Below are 17,536 nucleotides of genomic sequence, written 5' to 3'. Positions count from 1 at the left end.
CCACCTTAAATCCTCTCAGTTCAGCTCTTTTCCTAGTTATTGTGTCTAAAGAGACAGATCTGGTGGATCAAGACAAGAGAGAGATCCTCTCTCTCACCCACTTGCTCAGCAACATGTGAGCTCAGCCTGAGTTTCCTCCTCCACTTGAGAGGTTTTGCAGTTGAATAACTCCGATGAACATGACAATCCTCCTGCCCAAACGTTTTCCCGGTTCTTCCCTCTGAGGCTGGACTGCTTCACAATGCTAATTAAACATTTGGTGGAAAAGTGGTGAGGGAGAAAGAAATGTGTGAGCTTAGGGAAGACTGAAACGTTAGTAAGTGTAAACAGATTAGTTTTCTTCCCCCTTCCTATTCATCAGACAGCCACTAAATTATGTTTTCTATGTTAGGATACCTCAGCCAAGCCTTTGCTATGGATTGACAATCTGGGGTAAAGAAAGGGAGGGACAGAGAGACAGGATGATTAATAAACACACATCGTTTTTGCTGATGGAAAACCAACATTCACCTATCTGTTCCATATTCTGCTGGGACTAAAATCAGCCCAAATTTCTGCCTTTGCCAGACGCTGCTCGCTTCTGGGTCCTAAGGACCCCTGGACCACTGCCACATCACTGCTCCTACACCACACACAGAGGCCACTTTTGTCACCAGTAGGCACCACCTAAAATGTAAAAGCTGTAAATATATTTACATTTACAGAAAAAATCACAAAAAAAGTTTTGGTGATTATTTTTTTCAGTTACTGTCTTTCTTTTCTTGGTAGCATGAATTCCCTTTTTCTTCTTTTTGGAAAGTTTTCTGGGCTCAGAAATAGGAACTCAATCCCCATTTTGCAGTAACACACACCAGAGCAACAGAAATATTATCTCATACATAGGAATATTTATTTTTGTCCTTCTTAAAAATGTACAAAAAATAAAATAACTGTATTTACAGTTTATCAAACCCCTCTCCCAGTTGCAACACTATTAAGTTACATGAGCTATTTTCTTAATATAAAAGCACACTATTTATACATAAAGTTTCATATTTTTTTTTGCCAGAGAGGGCTTGTCACAACCTTTGGCACAAACACTCTTGTTTGTATCTTGTCTCAATTCATAGGAAATGGAAGAGCATATAAAACATTTTGTAAGCTTTACATTTGAAAGCCATAAAACACTCCTTTCCAGTCCCGCATCGATCAATATGCAGCAACTCTGACAGCTGGAGAGTTCAGCGTTTACTAATTGTTGAATTCATTTACATTTAAACCATCCGTAGACTGAAAGAGGAAAATAGACAAGAAAGACACTTGATCTCTGAATTCCATTGACCAAAGACTTCATGAGAGAAGACACTCAGAGAGAACAAATAAAAAAGAGAGAGAGAGAGATAAAGAGAGAAGCTATTTTCTTTTCTTTCTTTCTTAATGTTCAGTGATAAAAACCCTCCGGAATATCTTGATGAGCATATCATCATACACCAACAAAGCATCGCTGAAAAGATGCACTTTATTTTGGGGATATAAGCATATAAGCACCTGACTGTGTAGAAGGCAACTTAAGGCTGAGGTTTGGGTTTGCATAATAAACCATCAAATGGACAGTCATAGTGCCGAATCTGTGGTAGGAACAGAAGTTAAAGCTTAGAAGCCTGCTCTGCCTTTTGCATCTCTCCGTCAGCGTCTTTCAAAACTAACACATGTGCAGACACAACACGGCTCTCACTCTTCATATGGAAAATGAGCTGAGCAGCAAGCCACCCTTGAGGTTACACTAGCTAAGGTTCAAGACTGCTGTCTTGAAGAAGGAAAGGAAGTGAGAGTTTTGTTCCTTTGGAAAAAAAAAAAAAAACATTGCAGTGCCACAAAGAGACAAAAGGAGGACACAGATACTTCTGTCCCCTGCTGAACCATAGCCAAATCTTGCTTCCATTTAACTCATAATTAGAAGATACAGTGCTAATCAATCTTTGTCATGAAACAAAAGCAACACGTACATTTTAACAACACATATGTAAGAACTTTGTACTCCTCGTGACCTTTGAATCAAGCAGGGCACAAAGCAGGGCCCCTGCTTCAGAAGTTTGCGTTACTAATACTGGCCCTTCCCCATCGCCTCGGCATCCTGACTTTGACCAACAAGCCCTCAGAGGTGGTGAACCCCGAGAGCTTGTAGCTTGCTGTGACCAGCACCTGGGGTTCAGTGCTCCTCCAGCAGCTGATGCTGTAGCTACAGCCAACTGGGTGCTGGGTGGTGTGCTCTTTGTAATGTCTTTGGTGCTCATGATGCATCTAGTAGCTGATTTAAAATACTCTTACTATCAGGGTAAGTCTTACTCTTCTTCCTCAGCCCTGCTACCTTCACTGAGACTGTGAGATGAAAATAAAGGCAGGAGGATCGGCTCTCTTGCTACTGACCAGCAATTTGTACACTTACAGATATATTTAGAAAAGCTTTCAGTTAATCTTGGAAACAACTTTCCTTCCCTGGACAGTGCCTGACCTAAAGCTCCTAAAATGGCATTGGAAAGGCAGCTCAGCTCCTTAAGCCCCAGTATTTCCTGGAGCATTGCAGCTCTTGCTGATCCTTGCAGTGCAAGATGCTGCAGCACCCAGCAGGTCCTAGCTCAGCTTACAAAAGAAGATCCACCCCTGTGTAAAACAAGAGCGAAATATTAACCTGCGTGCTGGTGCTGCCAGGACAGCCCTGCCCTGCTCTGTGAACCCCAAGCTCTCGTAACGCAGCACACCACGACCCAGCCCAGATTGCCTGTAAGTGAGACTTTTTGGATGGCAGCTTTGTTAGGGGCAGAGCCAGGGCTCAAATACCTACATACCTACACACCTGCTAAAACTGCCCTATTTTTCTTTGGGAAGAAAGCTATCTGGGCTGTCAGCGTAGACTTTTTATCTGAGCCCGAGGCAAGCAGAAACAAATCAAATCTCCCTAAATCCCTTGTATCCCTTGTCTGCTCTTAGGCGAGGTAGCGAGAGCATCTTTGCTGAGCGTGTATTTGGAAAAATACAATGGAATTAGTGCACAGCTCAGCACGATAAGGAAGAAAAGCACAAAGCAAATGAACAGAGAAGGTGAGAGGAAGACAGACACAGAGAACAGAGACTTTGTTTTGCAGATATACCTGGAGTGTGGTTATGCTAGCTCTGACACGAACAGCCTGGAGCCTCCACAGGTTCTGGTCCCACAGAACCTTTTAGAGGTGCCTGACATTTCTATTTGAAGAACAGATTTCAATGAGATGTTATTGCTAATGAAGTTAAGAAACCGTGCAAGAGCTTGCAGGACAATTCATGCAAAAATGTGACCAAATGAGGCTGGTCAGCTATTCCAAGTCCTTTGCTTGGATGTAAATAGCTCCACACCACTCAAACACTAGAGAATGAGCTCTGTTAAACCAGGTGGTGTTTCTTTACATCATTAACCAGCTAATGAGAAACAAAAATACTGTGCCTAAATGAAAAACAGATTTTAGAAGGAAAAAAGTAAGGAAACAAAGACTACATATAGGAAAGGCCCCACGTTTCTGTCTGTCTCATGGGGTCCTCGTACAGTGCATGGGGAATGAACTGCTCACCACTGAAACCCCCAGGACCGCGTGCTGTGTGAGGAGCTCTCTGAGACAGTCAAAGGAGCTGGAAAGGAGGGAGACAGGTGCCAGGTTTGGATGCGCTGGGGACATTCAGGCCTTGGATCCCTTTTCTGATGTGATCAGCCTGCAGCCTTTCTCTCTCACACAATTCCTGAGACAGAGGTGGAATTCGATGGCATGACTTTGTAGCTCAGCCTGGGCGCAGATCCAGCCTTTGTGAGAGAGATCTATCTCCACACCTCAGCTGTGGCCACTCTTGGTCTCCACCGGCAAAATTGTTCCAGTTTCCATAAAAAGCCCAGGTTTCTACCTCATCCAGCTGTCCTAGGAATCAAAATGGCATTATTCAACGGAGATACAAGAGCAAATTCCCTTAAGAAGAAGAGTTTGGAGTCCTGTTTCTTACAGTCTAGAGGAATGCTTTAAGGAGCAGGCTGCTGGGGAAAGCACCTTTCCCTCCACAGGTTTGAGATGGGCCCATTTTGAGAGCCCCCACTCCACCAGCAGAACAAGCAGAAGTCCCTCCTGCACCTCCAGGCACGCCAGGCAGCAGACAGACGGGTACCTCTAGGATTTCGTGACAGCTGGATGGGGCCCTCAATTACCTACAACCAGGACCTGGGCACCTGACGTGGGCCCCGCTGTGCCAGAGCACTCCAAACACTGCAGCGCCGTTTGCTCCAACATTTCAGTATCAAACTGGGTGGGCAAGGGTGGAGTGCTTGAACGCAGACACAGCCATCAACTTCTCAGCACACACTCCTTAACAGATCGCAGACATCTAATCTTCTAGGAAAGTTTCTGTTAAACCCTAAGCCCAATACATACAAAAACATAGTGGCAGTAAACGTGCCCACATACGGTAGTTAAAATATATTATTGCATATTATAAACATTATATACAAGGTTAAAATGGTTTCTTTACCATTTACTTACAAGTGACATTTGTAGCTGAATGCCTTACTTACAAGTCCTCATTGCTACGTGCTGAGAACTACCAGAGGTATTTGGCAAGACTATACACTAGAGAGAGATACGGATCAGTCTGAGCAAGTGAACTCTTGTCAGCCACTTTCCCCATCTTTAGCACTTAACCCTTTTTTTATTTTAGCAATGGTGGAGTGAGCTCTGTTAAAGCGATTTATCCCAGTTTTCTGAAACTGGACCAGCACGGTTCCTTAACGTGTTTTAGAATGAGTTTATCCACATTAAAGCGTGGATGAAGACGCTGCATTTCACATTTGCAGTGGATCACCTGGTAACAGATCTGGGGGCTGGTAACTGCTCGTACACTGGAGAATGGGGAACAATAAATAAGGGACCAGGTTAACGAGTGGCCTTGCGCTTGACAAACCCAAGCCTATATGCAGTGGGCGTGCAGAATGGACAATGTTTGCAAACCAGTCTTGTAACAGTTTCTCTGATCAATGTCTGTCAAGTTCCTGGGGAATCTTCTGCTTTCCAAGGAGAATGAAATGCTGTGGTTCCTTACAAAAAGGGCTCTGCCTGAGGCTAGATCTCAGTCAGCGTGATCTTGAAGCCTTCAAGCATGCTCTCCATGTGCAGGATGAACGTGTCCTCATTGGAGTAGTGCTCAATAATGTTGTCATCCATGTTTACCAGGATACTGGTGACAAAGGCAAAAATCAGTATTTTCACGTACCAGAAGAGCAAAAGGGAAAGCCATGCCCTCCACCACATGCATGCACTTAGCTAACCTGACAGTGATGCAGGAAGAGACTCCAGCACACGCCAGTACAGGGACAAGAGTGAGAATCAGCTCTGAGACCTGCCCCACAGCCCCTTACAGCCTTTGGATTAGAGGCTGCCACTTGTGGAAGTAGTCACGAGGTAAAGACATAAGGAAGTTAAAATGGAGAGATTCGGATTTACGATAAGGAGCAGCAGCCTAGCTATTCTAAAACCACAGCTGTGATGCTCATGACTAAATTTACTCGTCTGAAACCCCTGCAGCAAGCGCAGCCTGAATTCTGGTCAGACACAGCCTGGATTTTCCTACCTCTGACACCCCTTGCAGTCTCCATAAACAGTAAGATTTTAGGGTTGTGGGCGTGTATCCTAGAAGTGTTTATACCGTCCAGCATAATGATGCCCCAAGTATGGCTTGGATCCCTGAATACTTCAAAAGGCTCCTGCCATAGTTCCTAGTTACTGTTGTTTTACTTACCCCTTTTTGCTCTTCTTATAAAGTTTTGCAATCTTTTCGACTGGGAGCCCGTATTTCTCAGAGATCTGAAATCAGAACAAAAGAAATATCATTAAAGACTAATGAGGAATAGGATGTCATCACCTTTCTCTGTACATAAGGCATTAAAACACTATCTCTGCAAACTTCAACAAGATAGCTATACAGAAAGGTCTCTCACTATCACACTATAGCTTCATTTAAGGACGATTTGGGGAGGAATAATCCTAAAAGTCTTGATTAAAAAAATACTACCTTTCCATCCAGAAACTCGGAGACTGTAATTTTCCTAGGTGTGAGTCATCAAAACTGCTTCAGCATCTCCTACTGCTCCACTTGAGGAGTCAACACTCTTCCCAGGTTTGGATTCTACCCAGGAATTTCAATCTGATCAGCATCCTTTCTGCCTCTTCTTGTTCTGATTTTTTAGACTCACGAAAGCAAAGGATCCTTACCCCGGGTAGAAGAAAGATGAGTACCAACACAACAGGACCCGATGGATTGATGGTTCAACAAAAACATTTCTATTTCCCAATGGCATTTCAAAATGTGTTGAGCTAACAGGATCCTTCATCTGTTAAACTAACAGGATCCTTCATGGTACTTCTTTTGTCTGAAAAGTATCTTCAAGGTACCTTTTCCTACAAGAGGGCTACAAGCATGCTACACACAGGATTAGGAAGCTTCTGTATTCACGGGCAGTTGATTCAGCTTAGTTACTGGGTAGTAAAATGATGACAATATTTGGCGGACGTCTGAATATACAGGTAACAAGACGAGATGCCTCTGACAAGTCTGTTAACAAGGTAAAGGACTTCTAAAATCAATCCCTTGACATCCACTCAAGTGATAAAGCAGAAAATAGAGAAAAAATTTTGAAGGGAGAACTTAGCTGACAAACTACCAGCACCAACAAACACTTTGCTGGATTGCTTTGGTACTGCTTTGCAGCAGGGTGTTGAGTGACTTCTTTGGATGTCCATTCTGCAACAACCCCATGGTGTGTTCATGGAGCTCATGTCCCTGAGCCCTCAGTCTGAGACAAGTTTCCTTTCCAAATTATGACTCTTTTTTGAGGGAGCAGGTCTCACCACTCATACTTTTGAAGAAGATTTTCCCAAGAGGCAAAATAATTATAGAAAAAAAGATTATTTCTTTTTGTCAGTGATTAATGTGCTGTGGTAATCTACTGCTAAACAAAGTAAACTTCCTGCTCTTCCCAAGTGAAATGAGGTTGCAGCTAAGTAGCTGACTCTTATCTTCTGCATTAGAGAAGTGGAATACACAATTTAAAATCCTTAAAGACTGCCAAACTTCAGTCACTGTTAAATCCTTTCTTTCTGTTTGTGCTCAAAGTGCTCAGACTTCTGTTGAGAAGAAGTCGTATTTTAGAAAAGTAAATTAAAGCAGTCACGATGAAACAGAAAATGAAAAGCAAATGATGGATAAAACTCAGCACCAAGGACAGATTCAAACAGCCACAGGTTGAACCTCAGGCATGGCTTCCATCCAGAGAGCTAAGGAGCTCTGTGCATGGTGTGGAAATGCATCTGACAAGGAGGTTCCAATAACGTGCTCCAAAATTCAAGGTTTTCCTCCAAACAAGGTAGAATAAGGGTGACCAGACTTGCCTTGTCCCTGCGTAGGACACAAAATCTCCTTTCCTTCAGTGCCTCCTCCTGTGCTGCCCACGGAGGGCAGCTGCCTGACCTGAGGCCAGTGACTCCTCTGGGGCAGGCAGGTGTTAGAGTATTCAGCAAATCTCGTCTGTCTTTGAGAAGTTTCCATAGAAACTTCCATGTTTTCCTTTCCTTTTTTACCTTCTAGCTTTGCTTACCGAAGTCTGAGTAGAATGATATTAGGTGTGCAAACTGGTACTGGACTTTTGTGTCTGTGGCTTTGTTGTACACCTAATTTTAAGCTTTCGTGTACAGCAGTAATAAAAATGGCTCCATTTCATCAGGCTGTGGAAGAAAATCCTTTGTAATAGTACCAGGAAAACTGCAGCCTGAAACTGCTGAAAACATCACAACTGCTGTGTGAACGTGAGGAAATGCTGCAGCTCCTTCTCTGGGGCGTTAACTCTGAAGCCTAGCGATCCTGTAAAGATGAGGGCTGAAGACACTTTTCGCTGACTCCACGCAAGTAAACAAGCACGGAGAAAGAGCCCTGTGCCAAGGAGGTTTAACAGCAGCTAATACACAGCGTTCCGCACATTCCAGCATAAAACTTCCCTAAGATATTTGGGATACCTAACACTCACCCACACCAAATGTTGCTCAGAGTGGTTTGGGACTCTGGGACACCACTTCCTACACAAGCTCTGGGAGGTAGAGCTGAGAAAGCCCTGCCTGTCACACTGCCTGTGACAGGTGTGGGGTTTATATAACATGGAGGGATTAGTGAGCTTTGGGAAAGACTTCCAGCTGACTGAATAAGCACATTTCTCAGGAACCCCTAAGGATTCAACCAATTATACTAAATGGCGAGCTGCTGAAGCGAGGCTCCGAGTGGGGGTATGGGAGAGCCTCCTACTCACAAGGCTCAGAAAACGAGTCTCCAGTGCAAATGTGCTAAGTCCTGCTGCAGAATCTGAGAAAGCAGACAGCTGGCATCTGCTAGGGCATCTCACTTAACACCCTCTTCTGAAACAGCTTTGATGCCAGCTCAGGGGGAAAAACGCTGCTGGCCAGCCTCCATGCAAAACAGGATTTCTCACCTGATCCCAAGCATGATATAATACAGTAATGAAAGATATCTTTATTTAGAGTATTTTCCTTCATCATCTCCATTTTCCAGTTCCCTGAGTAGAGAATTCTCTGCTTCCCTTAGGATGCCTGAGCTCAGAGTGGCACTGCACCCCCTTGCCATGGCAAGCCTGTCTGTAGCACACATCCGATTGCACAAGCCACCAGAAATGCTTTCTCTGCTGGAGTCAGGAAGATAGTAAAGGCTGGTCGAAGCATGTATAAAAACATCTCTGCCGACTTATTTCTGTGGAGTGGTCTGGTACATTGCCCTACCTTGGTTGGAAGGACACACAGACATGTATAAATGTAATGTAATAAAAGAAGGAATCTGATTGTTCATTTGGAAAGTGAGTATATGAGACAATAAAATAAACATAGGACCTGAGAAAACAGTGTCATTAACCATGGAAAGCTAGAAGAAAGATACAGACCAGGAATAGTGATAAACAAGCCAATGAAAAATATGTTTAATATGCAAATAGAGAAGGAGGGCATGAATCAGGATCGTTGGTGTTGCCTTTCGGAACTGGGGATCTATAAAATTCAGAGCCTTGGTTTCTAGGATCTTTATACTGAGTTTAGAAGTGAGCATTTAGGATGCGTGCAATTTCCAAATTATATTATTTGCTGTAAAGACTGCAGAGAGAGTATTTAAAAGTATGCAGTTTGACAGCTCTTTGGCATTCACTTACCCATTATATCCTACCAAAGAGAATTAAAATTTCCTGACTGTGTTCCTTTCAGTGATCTGGGACATTTTACAACAGATCAGATTTCTCTGATGCTGAAAACATGCCACTGAGTCAGCAGCTGTGCTGAGAGAGGTATGCAGAAACCTGTGCTGAAGGAGCTATGCAGAAAAGTTCTGGACCAGCTTTGTTTTTATGTTACGCAGTAGCTGGAGAACAGGCATGGAGAGGCACTGAACACTGAAAATAATATATTAATGTTAGCTTGAAGGGTTATGGAAGGATAATAACTGACTTTTCACACAAAGCCAAGATAAAATTATGTTTATCATGAATCAGATTGCAGCCTCTTCAAGTGAAGCCTCGCTTTTATTGTACAGAAGTGTTCTGCCCAACAACTGGCCTGCAGTCACAGCTAGCTTTACTTTCTGCTTCTGGCCAAATAGCTCTTTGCTGCATGCTAAGTGTTTGATACATACAACAAGACACTGATAATTTTATGAGAGCATGGCTACATATACTTCTAGCACCCAGCTGAGCTCTCTAGAGACACTTTCACCCATTCCCATCTTCTTTCCTACATGTGGCCAAGGCTGGAAATCAGCTCAGTGTCCTGCAGGTCAGTCTCATGCTAGTTGCCCCCACCTAAGCAATGAGACACATTGGCTTCTTCACTCTTCACTCACCAAATTTCACACATCTACGAGCCATCAGCTCATATGAGTAGGAATAAATGTGAAAATACAGTTACAGATAACAAACACTCAAGTCAAAGAAGCAGAAAAGAGGCAGGCCTGAGTAGGTCACTCTGGAGTGAAGGCTGGAGAAAGCATTTGAGACGGGAGGTATGAATGAGCTGCCTGCACTGCCTCACGAACTGTACGCTGAAAAAGCAACTGCGCAAAAGCCATATGAAATTCACATGGAAACGCTGCATCCTTGGGCCTCTTCTTTAAAAGCTGGCTGTGAACACACCAGTGAGCACTGCAGGAAAAGATTCGACAGGCTCTGAACCATCGGTTCAGAAAGAAGTGTTTCAGAAAGCGGGTCCTTCATCTCACTGCTTCCTCAGCACTGGTTAATTACTGCCATTCCTCAAGGGTCAGGTCTCCAGTAAGTCAGCTCTGCGAGTCTATTTTATCTCAGCAACCTGCTGACAGCACTCAATTCAGAACACGCCAACATTTCGGAGGTGTGCTCCAGAAAGCCCTTATGAAATGCTTTAAATATATTTGAGAGTAACTTCGTCTCTATATTATATCTCAGCAACACGTTTCAAGTCTCAAGATTTTCTTACCAAAGAGGATAAACAACGTGAGGACATTGGATACTTACCGCTTCCATTAGCCCCTTTACTGTGGGTGATTTCAGCATCAAAGCATCAAACACCTCATCCGTCTCCTTCCTCACATACAAAAGCACTGAAAGAGAAAAAAAGTCAAGCTTGGAGCAGGTCCAGTCAATCAAACAGATGAAACACCCCACAAAGAGTAGAAAAACAAATATTAATCCATGACAGATAAAACGAAGTGCTGAAGCTGGTTTTCACTTTAAAAAAATATCTCATATCAGCAGTGATGGAAGACACACTGTGGTTGCTTTGAAAGTACACAAAGAAAATGCAGTTGATTTAATGTAATATGAGAAATCTATATCTTCAGGAATTTAAACCTTCATGTACTTAAATAGGAGAAGCTCCAGGAAAAAAAAATATATATAGCTGGGGCTCTATACCTGGGTCTTGGCTTGCACCTCTCCAGGCTGCATCCCAAAGACTGGGAAAGACATTCAGAAAAGGCAAAATTACATGGCAAGAGCAAAGCGGGCAGGTACAAAAAGAGTTAGTTGTAGCTAAACTTCTGAGACAAAAGGCAACAAAAAGGATAGGAAATGGTAATCTGACAGAGATTACATGGCAAAAGCAAAGCAAACACATGCAAAGTGAATAAACGTGAATACTGGAGAAGTGGTTTAGGTGGAATTTCGCATTACTTGGGTAAAATAACAGGTTAAATAAGATGTTGTGAAATTGATTTTTCCTGAATAAACTGCCTTTTCAACTAGCAGTACTCTAAGTTAGGTACACGTATACTCTTAGATACGTCTGCATGACAGACTGCACTGGTGCCACGATGGGAAAAGGTAATTTTGAAACTCATCACCCTTGGAGTCCAAAGGAGATCTTCATTGGGTGATTTAATTTCACAGGAGGTGACTTGTAGATGGCATTTTTCTTAAAGAAGCAACTGTTTGGAAGCTAATTCTCAGTTTAAGACTGCAGCAGGCCCATTTGCACTGAACTGTAGCTTCTTTGCCCGTGTTTTCAAATGGCTGAAAAAAGGTTTAAAACTCGGCTGCCCAGATCAGTCTCGTGTCTTGGTCTACAAAACCAGGCATCGGGGTCAATGGTGGGATTTTTGCACCTTTAATTCAGAAGGACTGACCACCTTGTGCCCCGTTATTCTGGCCTGTCCCTGAGAATCCTCCTGCAGGTGAACTATCTCAAAGAGCAGATGCAAATGCAAAAATAACCCTGTTTTCTGAGTCCTTCAGACTAACCAGGTCCATGCTGCAGGTGCTAAGGCAGCCCACAGACCTTTGTGCTGGCACAACAGCAGGGAGAACCTCAAGCCCAAGGAAAGCAGGGCTGGTAGCTGTGACCAAGCTTTCTTTTACTACATTTGGACTTTTCACAGACTGCCCAGGCACAAATTCTTCAGCTACCAGAGCCACCGAGTGAATTCTGTGCTCCACGGGGATGGTTCACAAAACTCAAGTTCTTATGAATCCAAAATTCTTGAGAATAGTTTAACCTAACTCTCTGAAGAGACAAAAACTAGAGCAAAATATTGTTTTGTTCAGGCTGAAAACTGCAGGACTGGAAATCACCCTGACTTGTAACAGGGCTGTTGGGTTTATAATTAATAGGAAACTCCCACTGAAGTCTGAGAGGTACAATGACTTGAAAACTGTTAGTGAGAACACAGAAAAAAGGCCACGAGCCCAGCCGAGTGACTAGCCACGCAGCACAGCTGGTGCAGATTAACATACTTCACATGGCTGGGCACTTGTACCTCCCTTAGAGGCCAAGGAGATGAAAGACAAATTCAAAAAGATGCAGCTACCTGTGTGAGGATATGAACCCTCTTTGACTGGTGGTTTGCAAAGCCTTTTGGATCCCTGTTCTCGTGAAGGGAGATTATTCTTCCCCTAATACTTCTGTTTCCACTGGAGAATATTACAATTAGCTCCAGCAGGCAGAGGTGAAACTTCAGCTCTTTGGCTGGGCTTGGACCCCTCACTGGGTGCTACTTACCTGTGTTGCCCTGATAATGAGCCACCTTGGGATTACGTTGCCTGCTATGCATATTTCCTCATATCAGACCTGCTCTTTCTCAAATATTACAGCCCCACCTATACCTGCTCTCAAGTTATTGATGCTGATGTACCAAATAAATCTGGGAGAAAAAAATCTGTTACAGCTAAGCCTGGGAAAAACAGCAGAAGATTTTAATACCCGGTGACTCCTGTGGCAAAGACAGAATTGTCAAGTGGGTAGGTTCAAATGGAGCTGCGCTCCAGCAGCACAACCCCAGATGTAGGGCTCCTGATGGCAGGAAGTTCACCAGAGCAAAGGCTATGCTGGAAGAGGCTTGGCCTCCAGCCAGCACAGCCCAAGTTGCGAGAAACACTGAGCAGGAAGAGAGCATCCTCCAGCTTCTCCGGCTCCGTGCCTCTCCTGGATTTAATTATTTAGCATAGTTTTGTCACCAGTTGAAAAACATTTTTTTTCTTTCAAATCTTCCCCTCGAAATGGTTGAAATTCCTGGATGATATTAAAACAACTAACCACAGTAAAGGACAGGAATAATCAAAGCAAATCAATATCTCCCTGCAGGAAACTCTCCAGGCTTCCAGTTGGGAAACCCAGGTGAAACTGCAGCAAAAGACAGATCTTTATGCAGCCCTTGTGGCTGTCCCCTTCTGCTTGATGGAGCTCACATTGATAATGTGAATTTGGTCAAGGCCTTGAGTCAAACAGATACGATCCTGTGGTCAGTGCTGACCTCACATTACTAATTGGAGACTTAATTAAAGGAAGAATATGTTTACATTCATTCTACAGAGATACCAATCTCCATCCTGTAGTCTTGTATGCTTCCCCTGCTTCAAGCACACCATCTGCACCAACAGAGAAAATTTAGGATTATGGAAAGTGTTCCTAACAAGCTCAAATGAGTCTTACAAGTGCTATAGATAAGAACAGCTGAGCTCACTTCTACACATTGCTGCCTTGTTGTCTCATAAACTAATGGGTGACCCTCAAAACATGTGTGAGTTTGAGTTGCATGGCTTGGTCCAACCCCTGGGTTCTCCAATAAGCTTATGTGACAGAACCTGGGAGACTGAAGGAACGGCAAATATTCTCCAGTGCCCAACCGTGGCAGTGTGGTGTTTTATCACGTATATAGCTCTGCATTGTGACTGTACACAAAGCATATTTTGTGGACAAAGCCACCACATGCTCATCGTTACCTTCACGTGAATTTGACAGCTCTGCCTAAACCACTGCTTGAATGTTACTCAAGTTAACCTGCACTGAACTGGAAAACAGGAGCTGGACTTCTCTTGCAGCACATACGAACTGTGACTGTGGCAGTACTCTCTAAAGACAACAAAAAGCAGTTAAAGGAAACAAACAATTCAGCTGGGTCAGCTGGAGGATATCTCTCCATGTGTTAATTTTCTAATTGGGTAGGGAAGTTTCGAGGTTTTATTCAGGCTAATCTCAACTCTGCAGTGAGTACAAGCATGAGCTTGCCTGTGTAATGTCTCTGTATTTGACCCAGTGCATCTTGCATATTTGTTTGTGATCCCAGCCAGAACAGAAAAGAGGAGCAAAAGTTAAAAATAAACAACCACAGACTCGCTACTAGAACATTTATGAACTATGCAGCTTGGCCATGCACCAAGAAACTTTCGAGCTTTTTTGCATTTTATACACACTTGTGTCCTAATCCCTTCCTGAGACAGTCCCCAGTTCTTTCTCGTGTTTATTTTCTGCTTTTTAGCATTCTAGCATTTTTAGCATTACTAGCATTCGCTAAAATGCCTCCTTGTACTGGCAGGTGTGATGGTATCTTCTCCCATCTGCCCCATATTTGCACTAGCATCAAACAACTGCCTTGGTCTGAGCCAAACAAGTTCTCTGCTTGAGGGCAGAAGTCGCAGAGCATTAGTAGCAACCAACTAGAACAACTGTTACCTCTTTTCAGGCCTTCTTCTTTCATTTGTTTCAGAGGGGATGGACCAAACTCCTCCTCCACGGGCCGGAACATCCTCTTGACCAGGACACTGCTACTAGAAAACACACAACAGGGACCACGTCACGGATAAAACTGTTCCCAACAGAGAAGGGACAACAGCAGCAGTTATGCCTCACTTTGTTCTCTGGCAAAAACTCCACTAGCTACTCAAGTAACTGCAGAAACTGCACAGATTTAGCTTTTGATGCTTATCTGAATTCTCCGAGCCTCTCAAGTTGCCTGGACTGACTGGCTGGGACAGGTGACAGGAAAATATACTCCGATGTTGCATGCTATTTGAAAAAACACCAAAGGCTCTTAACTGCTTAAATATTTAGGCATGGGAAGTCAGGGGAAAGAAGCAACTAAGAAAGGAGGTGGAGCCGTATTTACACATTGGTTCACCTCCTCTTTTGGGTCAGAGACAGCCTCAGGAAACACTGACCACATTTCCAAAATCCAAGGCCACACAACCCAGCGAGTTTCAAAAAGTCTCATATTTTGAAGTCGATGTTAGCTGTTGGTGCTCAGCCACCGCCTGCCACAGGCCACCTTTTGCAGGCATTTGTGAGCTCATTTTGTGGGTGTTCACTTGGGATTCGAGAACCTTACAAAAGTATAGAGGTTGCACACATCACAATTAATATTGGCCGACTCTAAAGCCCATATTTTGTGACATCTGTTAACTATTTTAGGGACTTTCTGAAATTCTCCAGTGCCTCCAAAGCCAGACAGTGGGTGCTCCCATTTCCAGCCTTCCCCTCTTCCCAAGAACTCCCATTCTCTCTTTATCTCCTAAGGTACTGGGGCATTTTCTCTGCATTTCCTATATTTGTCACATACACGTGTGCTGTGAAACAGCCTCCAGGAACAGGGCAAATTTCCGTGCTTCATTATTCATTTTTTTAAGATGATTTGAGAATTCTTATATAAAATACACTTTATTATCAAATATATTGTCCTGACCCTACGTTGAACCTTATGGCTCTTCAAACCGTTTTACTTGGAAATGGAAGAAAAAAAATAAGTATAAAAAGAAGCCAGTTCACAGGAAGGAAAAGAAAGATACCATAAAATAAACCTTCCCTCGACCAGTTCCACCTATTACTCACCTACCATTAGGGATGGGAGAACATATGGGAAAGGAGAGAGAGGTGACCAGTTTTATCTGATTTCAGGTCTTTATGCCTGAAATCAGATAAATTCTATGAGTTTGAACTGCTAACCACAAAAAATTGTGAAATAACAAATGCCTTACCCTTCTCTCTCATCATCTGTGTTATAGTAAACCTAAAATGAAAGAAAAAGAAATTATTCCCCAAACTCAGACACCTGCTTAACAGAATAATTTCAAATGGGAGAAAAGGGAAGTGGTTTGCAGTTTTTAATCTGTTAAAAATCCTTCTATAAAACACAAACATCTCTACTTCTAATTTGGATCTGGAGAAAGTGCATCTTGGCAAAACCGCTGTTGGATATCATCTGGTGGAAATACATCAAAACATTTTGACAGGCATTGTCCTCTCCTCTGTTTTGTATCATTTTCCAATTATTTTACAATTCTCTAAATCAGATCACTCCTACCTAAATTATCCTTAATGCAATTTAAGCCACAACACTCGCAAGAGTTTTGTAGGTATTTAATACTGTCTGAAAATCTAATTACACAATCAGGACCGATATTAAACCACGGGCCTAATGGAAAAGCAATTGCTAATGGTACAGATGATATTTCTTGCACAGGCTGCAGGCAGGAGCAGAAGCCCAGATCATTGCTTCGTGTAAATCAGTTTAGCTCCCATTTGCTGGGAGCAGGCTTACAACAGCAGGAAATGTGGCTAACGGCAGCAGCAGAGGTATAAAATCACAGTCCACTGCCAAAGGCTTTACACAACAGGCAGCCAAATTCCTTTACGAGATGCCTGCGCTGCGGTTCCAAACCAACAAGCACACCAGGGCTTCAGCTGCTGAGCGTGCTCGGGGTGAAGGCACGGCACTGGAGCCTGCTGGGGCAGAGAGAGAAACCCCAGAAAGGTTCCCAGTGCTCGCTCTGGCAAGATGCAGCACACATCTGGCTGGCACTGGGAGCCCTGAGTTCTGAACATTACAATGAATCTAGCTCAGAGGTGTGTGTGAAGTTGAATTCTGCATTATCTGAAATTGATTTCAAGTCCAGGAGGTGAAAGTGGCTACAAAACACTGCCATAATAAACCATTCTTACATCAATTGATACACACCACAATTTTTAAAAGTTCAGGATAGCAAGAATGCTGCTACTGCAACCTGGGCAGCAGTAAAAGAGAGGGCTGAACGTTGCCTAAGAGCTAGCAAAACTGGGGTATCTCCCAGTTAGTTTAGAAAATTATTTACAGGGTTACATGTACTGAGGAATGCTTCCACCTTCTCCTGTTTTGAGACGAATCCTCGTTCTGATTTGAAAGCCGTGAGGACAGAAGGTACCCAGCACTGATATGTGAGGGGGCGTCTTTCCAATTTGGGAGAGTAAGGCAGTGACAGCTGTGATTGCAGTGTCTGCACTCTTTGTGCTTTGCTCCACCACAATCCTCCCGGCTTGAAAATAAATGACGATTCCAACTCGGTGTAATTTAATCTTTGTTACTTTAATATTTTGCAGCAAGATGCATGTAAAATTTCATCATCAACAATTCGTCTTTATAAACGCACGCAGAAAGGTCTCATTGCAGTCCCTGAGAGGCTAATAAATAACAGGCTCATATTCAAGAAATTGTCGGAGCTGACCCTATAGTTCAGCTTTGCAATTTACCACCATGCAATAAAGCAGGTCTTTAAAAAGTCAGGTCAGCAGAGACTTCCTCATACTTACTGGGGATAATGATTCCATGACTTCAACACTAAGCCAACACTGAACGTTAGCATTAGTGTAATAGATTTTTCCTTCCTATACTGTGCTGTAGAGTGCAAATGTTTTCTTCTAAAGAATTAGCAGGTCTCTAAGTTGTGCCTACA

General features: G+C 43.2%; 1 protein-coding gene across 1 annotated transcript in view; it reads right to left on the bottom strand.

The window, feature by feature from the left end:
- Positions 1-5,108: 5,108 nt before the first annotated feature.
- Positions 5,109-17,536, bottom strand: part of GRHL2 (grainyhead like transcription factor 2) — a 47,636-nt gene continuing 35,208 nt past the window's right edge. The window contains exons 13-17 of the mRNA XM_032181156.1: positions 15,806-15,837; positions 14,508-14,602; positions 10,577-10,662; positions 5,785-5,849; positions 5,109-5,223 (exon numbers count right to left, since the gene is read on the bottom strand). Coding sequence (XP_032037047.1) covers positions 5,109-5,223; positions 5,785-5,849; positions 10,577-10,662; positions 14,508-14,602; positions 15,806-15,837 — 393 coding nt within the window. The remainder of the gene's footprint in view (positions 5,224-5,784; positions 5,850-10,576; positions 10,663-14,507; positions 14,603-15,805; positions 15,838-17,536) is intronic.

Source organism: Aythya fuligula, chromosome 2, assembly GCF_009819795.1.
Source record: "Aythya fuligula isolate bAytFul2 chromosome 2, bAytFul2.pri, whole genome shotgun sequence".
Lineage (NCBI taxonomy): Eukaryota > Metazoa > Chordata > Aves > Anseriformes > Anatidae > Aythya > Aythya fuligula.
This window is presented reverse-complemented; position numbering and strand designations above follow the sequence as displayed.